The sequence below is a fragment of the Pan troglodytes genome, chromosome 13 (genome assembly GCF_028858775.2).
Source record: "Pan troglodytes isolate AG18354 chromosome 13, NHGRI_mPanTro3-v2.0_pri, whole genome shotgun sequence".
Taxonomy (NCBI): domain Eukaryota; kingdom Metazoa; phylum Chordata; class Mammalia; order Primates; family Hominidae; genus Pan; species Pan troglodytes.
In genome coordinates, this window is record NC_072411.2 from 28,193,207 (window position 1) to 28,206,487 (window position 13,281).

General features: G+C 47.2%; 1 protein-coding gene across 27 annotated transcripts in view; it reads right to left on the reverse strand.

The window, feature by feature from the left end:
- Positions 1-13,281, reverse strand: part of IWS1 (interacts with SUPT6H, CTD assembly factor 1) — a 105,106-nt gene that overhangs the window by 89,556 nt on the left and 2,269 nt on the right. For all 27 annotated transcript variants that reach the window (XR_001716177.4, XR_010150004.1, XR_010150003.1 and 24 more), the window contains exon 2: positions 12,280-12,395. Coding sequence is in view for 10 of the 27 variants with exons in the window: in XM_009443248.4 (XP_009441523.1) it covers positions 12,280-12,395 (116 nt within the window). In the remaining 17 variants the exon portion in view is untranslated. The remainder of the gene's footprint in view (positions 1-12,279; positions 12,396-13,281) is intronic.

The following is a 13,281-nucleotide window of genomic DNA, read 5'->3' on the forward strand; positions in this document are numbered from 1 at the left end:
CTCTTCCCTACCCTGCTCACTCTCGGTTGTCCATGTAACCTCATTCTTCTTGGATGCAGGAAAAGCACTTGGGACCCGCCAAACGGAGGATGCAAAAAGGGGTGTAACACTGTACCCCTCCCTCCCGCTTACCCAGCAATGGGGGAGAAAAAGTCGCTGGGCATGGCATACCACCATTCACCAACGCTGTGGGCAGCAGGAACAAATAAGAGCTGTAGTGCTTCTTGAGAGCCCAGACCTCGAGACTCTCCAAAACAGGGTTGTAATATGCCCCTGCTCACCAAGCCCTTGGCAGTGGGAACTGAGCTGTGACACCCTTGGGGCTCTGCAGTTCCTGGCATCTCTGAGTTTTCAGGCACCACCACATCCCCCTCGTCTGGACACTGGTGCCTTCTATGGAAATTGCTGCGGCACACTGTGTCCAGCTGCAGCCTCACACGGAGCCAGCGCCTGTGTCGGTGCCTGGAGCTGCCCGCCCGCTGCAGCAGCTGACCCGCCTGGCTGTGTGCTGTAACCAGACCCTGCACTCACTCATTCACACACCCCTTGCCATTCCATACCTGTCTTGCCTGCAGAGGCCGGTAGCAAAAACCAAGTGCAGCCTGCCAGGCCGAGTGGGCAGGGTGAGTCCAGGCGAATCCAAATGAGCCCAGAGCCCAGCAAGGCCCAAGCAGGGGCACTGCTGACCCCAGAGGTTTCCTGCCAACCGGAAGTGGCACTCTCCAAAAAAATCCTGCATCACAAGTAACATGTTCAAGTCTCCATGTCACTAAATATTCTTTGAAAGCAATTCCAATAGCTGCATTGCCATTTTTATAAATGTTCTATTTACAGTTTAATCGCTCATTTTCTACATTGTTGAGTATTTCTTGTTTCCTTTGTTATGTTTATTACACCTCATTTGTCCATTTCAGTGTTTTCAACCCAAGGGCGGCTCTGGGTCTTCACCCAAGGGGTTAGTGGGAAATTCGAGGGGCTGTTTTTGGTCATCAATGATGGGGAGGATGTGTTACTAGCATTTCATTTAATGCCCAGTAACCAAGATGCTAAATGTCCTGTTAATATACAGGCATGCCCCCAAATATCCACAACTGGCTTGCTCAAAATCTCTTGTTCAGGAAAGCAACACAAGGCTGCTCTCTCTGGAGGTGTGGCCACAGGCAGGACCCGGAGGACCTCACCCATACACACATAGAGGAAACTCCATGAGATGAAAGAGCTCAATGGGCCCAATACAGATTGCGCTAACAGACAAGAGAAGCATAATAGGTCCCTTTGGGATTTAAACTGGGGAATATGCAAAAGTCTGACCAATCTGTAAGAGATAAACATGAAGTCAAACAAGGACTTTTGGCATCACAGAATGAGAAGCTCTACTGACCTCCCCAGTGAAAATTATTAAAAACAACCACTTAAAGCCTCTACAAATGGTTCTAATGGCAAAGGGCAAATGAAGAAACGCCTACACAAATTCCACAAGAGAGATTACTTGAACCAAGATCAATCCCTCCTTCCAACCTCACAATTCAGTGAGGCTGACTCCACTCCAGATTGCTGCAGCCAGAAATACAGAGTTCCTTCTCCATCCTGCTTCAGTTAGAGGGCTTCCTTCCCAGGAAGAGCAGGGCATCAGCATCTCTCATCCGGCTCCCCAGTGCCTGTTGCTGTGGCTAAGTTCCGAAAGACTGCAGTTGAGAAGTGGAGATTCCCATCTTTTGCCCAACCCTCACTTGCTTAAAGAAGGCTCTACCTTGGGTGGACGACACTGAGAATACTGGGGCCCTAATCACCCTTAGGCCGGCTTGTGAGACCATGCCAAGAGATGCAAGCTGAAACGATTTCAGGTTACTAACTCATTCCCACTCCTCCACTCCCTACCCAGAGCTCAGTGTTTAAAAAAATACAGAAGGCAGCCTAGGCAACGTGGCAAAACTCCATGTCTACAACACAAAAATTAGCTGGGCGTGTGGTGTATGCCTGTGGTCCCAACCACTAAGGAGTCTGAGGCAGGAGAATCTCTTCAACCTGGGCAGTGAGCCGAGATCGCGTCATGGCACTCCAGCCTGGGCGACAGTGAGACTCCGCACCCCGCCCCCGCAATACACACATACAAAATAGAAAAGGAGAAAACAGCTGAATAGAATTACTAGACATAAGCTCAATGAGAAAAAAAAGAGGACTTCAACAATACTATAAACCAACTAAATCAGATATCTAAAGAAACAGGCCTGGCACAATGGCTCACACGTGTAATCCCAGTACTGCTGAGAGGCCAGGGTGGGAGGAACCACTTGAGGTCAGGAGTTCAAGACCAGCCTGGGCAACATAGCAAAATCCCTCTCCACAAAAATTTTAAAATTAGCCAGGCATGATGGTACGCAACTGTAGTCCTGGCTACTCAGAGGTATGAGGCGGGAAGACTGCTTGTGCCCAGGAGTTCAAGGTTACAATGAGCCATAATTTTTTCACATGCCCGCTGTGTCAAAGTGAGCCACAAATACACCACTGCACTCCAACCTAGGCAACAGAAGAGACCTTTTTTAAAAACAAAACAAAACCTTTATTCAACAATATATATTCTTATTAAGCACATGGAACATTCTCCAGGATAGACTATGTGCTAGGCCCTAAAACAAACCTTGACAAATTTAAAAGAATAGCAATATACAAGGTTTGTTCCCCCACTACAATGAAATAAGATTAGAAATAGTAGGAAAAATGTTTAGGAACAATATGAATATGAAATTAGTAAGATAATTCCATTTACTAAACATCAAAGAGAATAACATAAATTTAACAAAGAAATCGAACATGTATACACGGAAAACTATAAATCACTGTTAAAAGCAATTAAACACTTAAATAGACATCCCGTGTTCTTGGATGAACAGACTTTACACTACCAAGATGGCAATATTCCCCAAACTGGTCTACAGATTCGGTGCAATCCCCCATCAGAATCCCAGCTAACTTCTCTGCAGAAATCAACAAACTGATTCTAAAATACACAGGTAACTCCATGGGACCCAGATTGGCTAAAAGAATCTTGAAAAAGAACAAATTAGGACTCATACTCTCCAATATCAAAACATACTACAAAGCAATAGTAGTTAATACACTAGTACAGGCACAAGGATAGATGCAGACATGAGTAAGTTTTTAAAGTCCAGAAATGAAGCCATATATCCTATGGTCAACAGATTTTCAACAAGGATGCCAAGACCATCCAATGGGGAAAGAACAGTCTTCTCAACAAATGGCAATGGGATAACTAGACAGCCAATGCAAAGAATAAAACTACACCCCAAAAAGTCAGGTAATAATTGCCGACAAGAGTATGGAGAAATCACAACCCTTACACTCAGCTGGTGTGAATGTAAAATGGTGTAACCACTGTGAAAAATAGTCTGGCAGTTCCTCAAATGATTACACAGAATTACGTTATGAGCCAGCAATTACCTCCCTAGGAATAAACCCAGGAGAACTGAAAACATATGTCTACAAAAAATTTGTACACAAATGTTTATAGCAGCATTATTCATAATGCCAAAAGAAACAATCCAAATGTCATCAGCTGATGAATGGATAAGCAAAATATAGTATATCCATATAATGGAATATTATTTACCACAAAAAGGAATGAAGTACTGATGTGTGCTACAACATGGCTACACCCTGAAAATATTATGCTAAGTGAAATAAGTCACAAAAGACCATATTTTACCATTCCATTTGTAAGACATGTCCAGAACAAGGACTTCTATGAGACAGAAAGTATATCAGTGGTTGCTGAGGACTGTGGGGTGGGGAGGGGTAGGCAAAGGGAAGAGGAGGTTAGAAAGGTAAAAGCAAAAGCGTTTCTTAGGTGATGAAATTCTAAAACCAACTGTGGCGATAGCTGGGCTACTGTGAAATACTAAAGATCACTGAATTGCACAAATTGTATAGTATGTAAATTGATCTCAATAGAGCCCTTTTTTGGGCCAGGCACGGTGCTCATACCTGTAATCCCAGCACTTTGGGAGGCCAAGGTGGGAGGATGGCTTGAGCTCAGGGGCTTGACATCACCCTAGGCAACATGGCAAAACCCCATTGCTACTATAAATACAAAAATTAGCTGGGCATACTGGCGCATGCCTGTGGTCTCAGCTACTTGGGAGGCTGAGGTCTGGATCACTTAAGCGTGGGAGGTTGAGGCTGCAGTGAGCTGTGATTGTGCCACTACACTCCAGCTCGGGCGACAGTGTAAGATTCTGCCTCAAAAAAGAAAAAGAAAAAGAAAAGCTGCTTTTTAAAGGACAGGCGATTCTTTTTTTTTTTTTTTTTTTTTTTTGAGGCAGAGTTTTGCTCTCGTTGCCCAGGCTAGAGTACAATGGCGTGATCTCAGATCACTGCAACCTCTGCCTCCCAGGTACAAGTGATTCTCCGGCCTCAGCCTCCCGAGTAGCTGGGATTATAGGAGCCTGTCACCACGCCTGGCTAATTTTTTGTATTTTTAGTAGAGACGGGGTTTCACCACCACGTTGGCCAGGCTGGTCTCGAACTCTTGACCTCAGGGGATCCACCCACCTCGGCCTCCTAAAGTGCTGGGATTACAGGCGTCAGTCACCGCACCCGGCCCAAGACAGGTGATCTTTTTAAAGATCAACGTTGGTACAAAAAAACCCAAGATGAACAAAATATTTAAAATGTGAAGACAGGATAACCAGTACTGGTTTTTCCTTTTCCCTCTGGCTCAAATATAGACCAACACAGCATTGTTACTGATCCTAACTTTAAGATTTTGATATTTTGTTCATTTTTTTTGCATTCATTTTGAGTTTTAAAATATCATTTATCTTGATTACTGAGTGTTTTTCAAATCTTGGAGAAAAAAATAAAGCCAACCATACAAGAATAAACAGAGATGTTATTAGAAATGGCCATTAGGCAGGGCCATCAATGACAGATGGACAGAACAAGCTACCTAGACAGAAAGATTTACAGCCCATTACATACATGTGTTACAGTAAACTCTTGTTTTCTTAAGGTAGTCTGATATGAGACTTGTTCTGTCACCTGTCTGAGATTATTTATAGACATATACAATTACTTTAAGAAAAAATAAGTTTTTTTTTAATAACTAAAGGAGCTTTCTAATAAAGTGGTTAAGAAATCTGCAAAAGTTACTGGTCTTCAAAATCTTATCAGTATTTCCTATACTGACCACTATCTTAAAGATTGTGTGTGTGTGTGTGTGCGTGTGCGCACACTGATTAAATACTATAGGTGAAATGAATTTAAAAAAAAATACTAGCCTAAATTCTAAAATACAGATGAGGGGTTTAAAAAAAAAATACCATATTCAGAGAAGGACTGTGTGGTAGATAGAGCTCCCTCTCCCCTCTCCCTTCTCCCCTCTCCCCTCTCCCCTCCCCCCTCCGCCCTCTCCCCTCTCCCCTCTTTCCACGGTCTCCCTCTGATGCCGAGCCGAAGCTGGACGGTACTGCTGCCATCTCAGCTCACTGCAACCTCCCTGCCCGATTCTCCTGCCTCAGCCTGCCGAGTGCCTGTGATTGCAGGCGTGCGCCGCCACGCCTGACTGGTTTTCGTATTTTTTTGGTGGAGACGGGGTTTCGATGTGTCGGCTGGGCTGGTCTCCAGCTCCTAACCGCGAGTGATCCGCCAGCCTCGGCCTCCCGAGGTGCCGGGATTGCAGACGGAGTCTCGTTAACTCAGTGCTCAATGGCACCCAGGCTGGAGTGCAGTGGCGTGATCTCGGCTCGCTACAACCACCTCCCAGCCGCCTGCCTTGGCCTCCCTAAGTGCCGAGATTGCAGCCTCTGCCTGGCAGCCACCCCGTCTGGGAAGTGAGGAGCGTCTCCGCCTGACTGCCCATCGTCTGGGATGTGAGGAGCCCCTCTGCCTGGCTGCCCAGTCTGGAAAGTGAGGAGCGTCTCTGCCCGGCCGCCATCCCATCTAGGAAGTGAGGAGCGCCTCTTCCCGGCCGCCATCACATCTGGGAAGTGAGGAGCGTCTCTGCCCGGCCACCCATCGTCTGAGATGTGGGGAGCACCTCTGCCCTGCCGCCCCGTCCGGGATGTGAGGAGTGTCTCTGCCCGGCCGCACTGTCTGAGAAGTGAGGAGACCCTCTGCCTGGCAACCGCCCCGTCTGAGAAGTGAGGAGCCCCTCCGCCCGGCAGCCACCCCGTCTGAGAAGTGAGGAGTGTCCTCCCTCCTCGTCTGGGAGGGAGGTGGGGGGGTCAGCCCCCCGCCCGGCCAGCCGCCCCGTCCGGGAGGTGAGGGGCACCTCTGCCCGGCCGCCCCTACCGGGAAGTGAGGAGCCCCTCTGCCCGGCCAGCCGCCTCGTCCGGGAGGGAGGTGGGGGGGTCAGCCCCCCGCCTGGCCAGCCGCCCCGTCTGGGAGGCGAGGGGTGCCTCTGCCCGGCCGCCCCTACTGGGAAGTGAGGAGCCCCTCTGCCCGGCCAGCCGCCCCATCCGGGAGGGAGGTGGGGGGGTCAGCCCCCCTCCCAGCCAGCCGCCCCATCCGGGAGGGAGGTGGGGGGGTCAGCCCCCCGCCCGGCCAGCCGCCCCGTCCGGGAGGGAGGTGGGCGGATCAGCCCCCCGCCCGGCCAGCCGCCCCGTCCGGGAGGGAGGTGGGGGGATCAGCCCCCTGCCCGGCCAGCCGCCCTGTCCAGGAGGTGGGGGGGGCGCCTCTGCCCGGCCGCCCCTACTGAGAAGTGAGGAGCCCCTCTGCCCGGCCAGCCGCCCCGTCCGGGAGGGAGGTGGGGGGGTTAGCCCCCCGCCTGGCCAGCCGCCCCATCCGGGAGGTGAGGGGCGCCTCTGCCCGGCCGCCCCTTCTGGGAAGTGAGGAGCCCCTCTGCCCGGCCAGCCGCCCCGTCCGGGAGGGAGGTGGGGGGGTCAGCCCCCCGCCCGGCCAGCCGCCCCGTCCGGGAGGGAGGTGGGGGGGGTCAGCCCCCCGCCCGGCCAGCCGCCCCGTCCGGGAGGGAGGTGGGGGGTCAGCCCCCCGCCCGGCCAGCCGCCCCGTCCGGGAGGGAGGTGGGGGGGTCAGCCCCCCGCCCAATCAGCCGCCCCGTCCGGGAGGGAGGTGGGGGGGTCAGCCCCCCGCCCGGCCAGCCGCCCAGTCCGGGAGGGAGGTGGTGGGTCAGCCCCCCGCCCAGCCAGCCGCCCCGTCCGGGAGGGAGGTGGGGGGGGTCAGCCTCCCACCCGGCCAGCCGCCCCGTCCGGGAGGGAGGTGGGGGGATCAGCCCCCCGCCCGGCCAGCCGCCCTGTCCGGGAGGTGAGGGGCGCCTCTGCCCGGCCGCCCCTACCGGGAAGTGAGGAGCCCCTCTGCCCGGCCAGCCGCCCCCTCCGGGAGGGAGGTGGGGGGGTCAGCCCCCCGCCGGGCCAGCCGCCCCGTCGGGGAAGTGAGGGGCGCCTCTGCCCGGCCGCCCCTACTGGGAAGTGAGGAGCCCCTCTGCCCGGCCAGCCGCCCTGTCCGGGAGGGAGGTGGGGGGTCAGCCCCCCGCCCGGCCAGCCGCCCCGCCCGGGAGGGAGGTGGGGGGGGTCAGCCCCCCGCCCGGGAGGTGAGGGGCGCTTCTGCCCGGCCGCCCCTACTGGGAAGTGAGGAGCTCCTCTGCCCGGCCACCACCCCATCTGGGAGGTGTACTCAACAGCTCATTGAGAACGGGCCATGAAGACAATGGCGGTTTTGTGGAATAGAAAGGGGGGAAAGGTGGGGAAAAGATTGAGAAATCGGATGGTTGCTGTGTCTGTGTAGAAAGAGGTAGACATGGGAGACTTTTCATTTTGTTCTGTACTAAGAAAAATTCTTCTGCCTTGGGATCCTGTTGATCTGTGACCTTACCCCCAACCCTGTGCTCTCTGAAACATGTGCTGTATCCACTCAGGGTTGAATGGATTAAGGGCGGTGCAAGATGTGCTTTGTTAAACAGATGCTTGAAGGCAGCATGTTCGTTAAGAGTCATCACCACTCCTTAATCTCAAGTACCCAGGGACACAAACACTGCGGAAGGCCGCAGGGTCCTCTGCCTAGGAAAACCAGAGAACTTTGTTCACTTGTTTATCTGCTGACCTTCCCTCCACTATTGTCCTGTGACCCTGCCAAATCCCCCTCTGCGAGAAACACCCAAGAATGATCAATAAAAAAGAAAAAAAAAAAAAAAAAGACTACTTAAAAAAAAAAAAAATACCATTATTGGGAAAATTATGCTGTGAGTACCATCTTATGGTAGCAAAATAATGGCCCTTCAAAAATGTCCACGTTCTAACCCTTGGAACCTGTGAATACGTCACTTTACATGCAAGGGACTGTGCAGATGTAATTAAGGTAAGGACCTTGAAATACGGACATTACCCTGGATTATCCAGGTAGGCCCAATTATAATTACAAAGGTTCTTACAGGAGGGATACAGGAAGGTCAGAGTAAGAGAGAGATATGATGACAGAAACAAGAGGTCAGAAAATGAGTTGTGAAGATGCTATGCTGCTGGTTTTGAAGATGGAGGAAGGAGCCTCAGCCAAGAAATGCAGGTAGCCACTACAAACTGAAGAAAGCAAGGAAATGTATCTTCCCTCAGAGAAGAACACAGCCCTGGGACACCTTGATTTTAGTCCAGTGAGACCCATTTTGGACTTGACCTCCAGAATTACAAGATAATAATTTTTCGTTGTTTTAAGCCACCAAGTTGTATCAAGTTGTTACAGCCTCAAGAGGAAACTAGTATCTTTTAGGCTTTGGACCTGTAATTTGTACTGCCCCATTTTTTTTGTTTTGTTTTTGTTTTTGAGACAGAGTCTCGCTCTGTCGCCAGGCTGGAGTGCAGTGGTGTGATCTTTACTCACTGCAACCTCCACCTCCCGGGTTCAAGAGATTCTCCTGCCTCAGCCTCCTAGGTAGCTGGGACTACAGGCGCAAACCACCATGCCTGGCTAATTTTTGTATTTTTAGTAGAGACGGGGTTTCACCATGTTGGCCAGGATGGTCTCGATCTCTTGACCTCATGATCCACCCACCTCGGCCTCCCAAAGTGCTGGGATTACAGGCAAGGGCCACCACGCCCGGCCTTTGCACTGCTTCATTTAATGCAACCCTACTCTTTTAACATCCCATTACTTCTAAAAAAATTTTTTAATGAGAAAACAAAATGTCTTCTTAAAAGCCATTTTAAACAGGCAAAAGAACATTAATACAGAACTCAACACTTATACACAGTACAACTGGCACTCTTGAAGTACTAGTGGTTTAGCAAATTACCATAACCTTCCTGGAGAGGAATTTCTATGAAGAGCCTTAAAATGTCTTAGTCTCTAATCTCGTTAATTCTCCTGGCAGCTTTCTAAGGAAACAATAAAAAATGATCACAAATGTTTATGTACAAAAATCTTCAGGGCAGCTTCAGTTATTTAATACAATAGCTAAACAGCATAAATGACAACAATTAGAAAATTGCTGAATAAGTGATGCTGCATCCATATCGTGAAACCATTAAACATTATGCTTATTGAGAATCTTTAATGATGTGGGGAAACACTTAAAAGTATCATCTTAAGTGAAGAGATAAAAATAATACATAGGCTGGGCACAGTGGCTCACACCTGTAATCCCAGCACTTTGGGAGGCCAAGGCCGGTGGATCACAAGGTCAGGAGTTTGAGACCAGCCTGGCCAACATGGTGAAACCCTGTCTCTACTAAAAATACTAAAAATTAGGCGTGGTAGCGCACTGTAATCCCAGCTACTCTGGAGGCTGAGGCAGGAGAATTGCTTGAACCTGGGAGGCGGAGGTTGCAGTGAGCCAAGATCATGCCACTGCACTCCAGCCTGGGACAGAGTGAGACTCTGTCTCAAAATATATACATAGAAAGACACAAAATATATATAATAACATCTCAAGTAAAGTTAAAATATATAGACGTCATATACCTGGGACAGAATGAAACTGCAGGAGAAATAATGTGAAAAGGCTCATAGTCATTTCTGTAGTTGGACTATGCTGGTTTTAATTTTTTTCTTTAAACTTTACAGATGCAGGAGTGCCTGAACTTATTATGGGGTTACAGCCTGATAAACCCATAGTAAGCTGAAAATATAATTAAGCCAAAAATGCATTTCATACATCTAATCTACCAAACATCACAGCTTAGCCTAGCCTACCTTAGATGTGCTCCAAACACTTACAGAGGTAAGACCTACGGTTGGACAAAATCACCCAACACAAAACCTATTTTATAATAGAATGTTGAGTATCTCATGTAATTTACTGAATACAGTGAAAAAACAGAACGGTTGTATGGGTACTCAAAGTATACATACAGCACGTGCAACGTCGCAAAGTTGAAAATTTTTAAGTCAAACTATAGTTTAAGTCAGGGACAGTCTGTGATTTCCAAATTTTCAAAAACAGCCACACTTATTTATTTAGAATCCATATTATAAAAAAATAAAGATGCTTAGGGTAACCTGAACTTGTAACTGCACCATGAGGCCATGAGATGACTACCCTACTGGGCTCTAAACTGACCGTGGTTCATCTCTGAATGCTGTTTCCAAAGAGGAAACTTAAAATATCATGCACTAAATGCACTGGCTGTAACAACATATACATTATTAAGTAACTTCCAACTATCAATTAAAATATTGGAATTGATTCTGAATGTTTAAAAGCACAGAAAAAACCTGAGTGACATCAAAATATATAAAAGATGAGCCTTTTCCACACCCGCATTTAGTTCTCTGACCTCCCCTACCCCTTAATGACCCCATTTCAGTTCCACTGGCTCCTTGAAGATATCAAGCACACTCTCACCTTGGGGTCTTTGCCAGGGATGTTCTTCCCCTAAACGTCCATATCCACACGGCTATTCCTTTGCCTCCCTTCACACCTTGGTTCAAATGTCACTTTCTTAATAAAAGACCTATATGGTCCCTATTTAACACCAAAGCCTGCCCTCCGTCCTTTGTTCTGTTCTAATTATCTGTTTTCTTCACAGCATTTGTTATCTTCTAGCAGACTACACAATTAAAAAAAAATGTTTATTGCTTAATGTCTTTCTCCTCCTACTGGAAAAACAAACCTAAGAAGAGAAGGATTTTAACTTCTAGTCACTGATAAGTCCAAAGCACCTGCAAAAAGTCTGACACATATTAGGTGCTCAATAAATACCTGTTGAATGTATGATATGCTAATGTTGCTGTCAAAGGACAGAGTCAATATAATCTCTAATCACACCTACTAAAAATTGGACAATTTTCTGCATGTGTGTAATCAAGAAAAATATAAGGCATAGAAAGTTCTTAAATCTTTGCATCTTTATCATTCCTATTTGTTTCAGTCGTATCTACCAAAGACTTATGGCGAACTTATTGAAAAATTTCCCAATTTTATCTTGTTAACATGATGTATAAACAGAAAGGAAAATAAAGCAGTTCTGAAATATTTATGTATTAGAGCAAATACATTAAAATGTACACAAAACCCAATACTACTACATATTATTAAACAAAAACAGCTCTTAAAATTATATTTGCAGGCCAGGTGTGGTGGCTCACGCCTGTAATCCTAGCACTTTGAGAGGCTGAGGTGGGCAGATCACTTGAGGTCAGGAGTTTGAGACCAGCCTGGCCAACATGGTGAAACCCCATCTCTACCAAGAAAACAAAAATAGCTGGACGTGGTGGCCTGTGCCTGTAGTCCCAGCTACTCGGGAGGCTATGAGGTGGGAGGATAGCTTGAGCCCAGAGGCAGAGGCTGCAGTGAGCCAAGGTCTCACCACTGCACTCCAGCCTGTGTTACAGAGTCAGACCCTGTCTCAAAAAAAAAAAGCATTATTATTACATACATTATATACACCGTAACAGTTCAAAATCAGAAGGGCAAATGCTGACATAAATTTTGACAGGTGATAACCCCCATAACTTTCTATTTCAAGTGGTGTTTCTTCAGATTGCAAATGCTCAATGCCCCACTATGACATTATTGCAGAATAGGGAAACTTAGTCAAATATCAAAGGCCGGGCCCATTTTCTGAATCAATATGCACAGTTGAAAACTGCCTAACATTTGAAATGTGACCCAATCAGAACATATTTCACTGTGATTTCAACAGTAACCAGACCATCCCTATTTATTTTTCAAGCAGTTTTCTATTAACTTATGCTCCTTTACTCTCAGAGATTAAACCCTAAACTCTGTCACAGAGATTCTGTAACTCCTATAATATAACAGATCTCACAGAACGCAAGGGAAAAGCCCTCCCAAAGATGTTGGTTAGCCAATACCTCTGAATGACGTTCTACACTTCCAGTGTCTGATCCGGAGTGTTGCTCATTTACATCATCCTCACCGTCTGACCCTGAATCCCGTTCATCCTGTACTGGGGTAGCACCACCATCATCTGATTAAAAACAAAACAAAAACCAACTTATGGTGTAAGATGAATGACATCTACAGTGAAATGAACACACTGAATCAAGAATAACGTAAGTGCAAAAGTTACCACTGAGGAAGCATTAACTAAAGATGCTAATATTTTGAATAAGGTAATACAATACTCATACAAACACCAACAAGCATAACACGTACTGTGAAATACGTGGCAGCAAAACTACACCATAAAAACAATTTGTAGCTTAAGAAACAACACTAAACACCAAGTCAACAATTTATTTCAACTTCATGTTAAAATTGGGTCTTTCTCTCCATGGCATTTATCACCTTCTAATACACTACCTGAAGTTATTTTGTTTAACGTGGGTCTTCTTCACCTGAATGAAAATGCCGCAAGAATAGGGATTTTGGTTCACTGCTAAATCTCTGGAGCCCAGAACACTGCCTAGTACCTGATATACAGTAAGTATTTGTTTACAAATGAAGAACACAAGGAACTCCAGTCCAAAACTAGTGAAAATCCATTCAAGAAAAGCATATATAAAATGGTAAATACAAACTGTTACCTAACTTTCTTTTATATTTTTGTAGAGATGGGGTCTTGCTATGTTGCCCAGGCTGGTCTCAAACGCCTGGCCTCAAGCAATCCTCCTGCCTTTGCCTCCTAAAGTGCTGGGATTACACCCAGCCCCAATACTTTAAAAAATACAGAGTAAAATCGTATTTTAACCTATGTACATGTATTACATATAATTACTTTTTTTTTTTTTTTTTTTTGGAGACACAGTTTTGCTCTTTTTGCTCAGGCTGGAGTGCAATGGCGTGATCTCAGCTCACTGCAACCTCCACCCACCCCACCCCCCACGCCGGGTTCAACAAGTGATTCTCCTGCC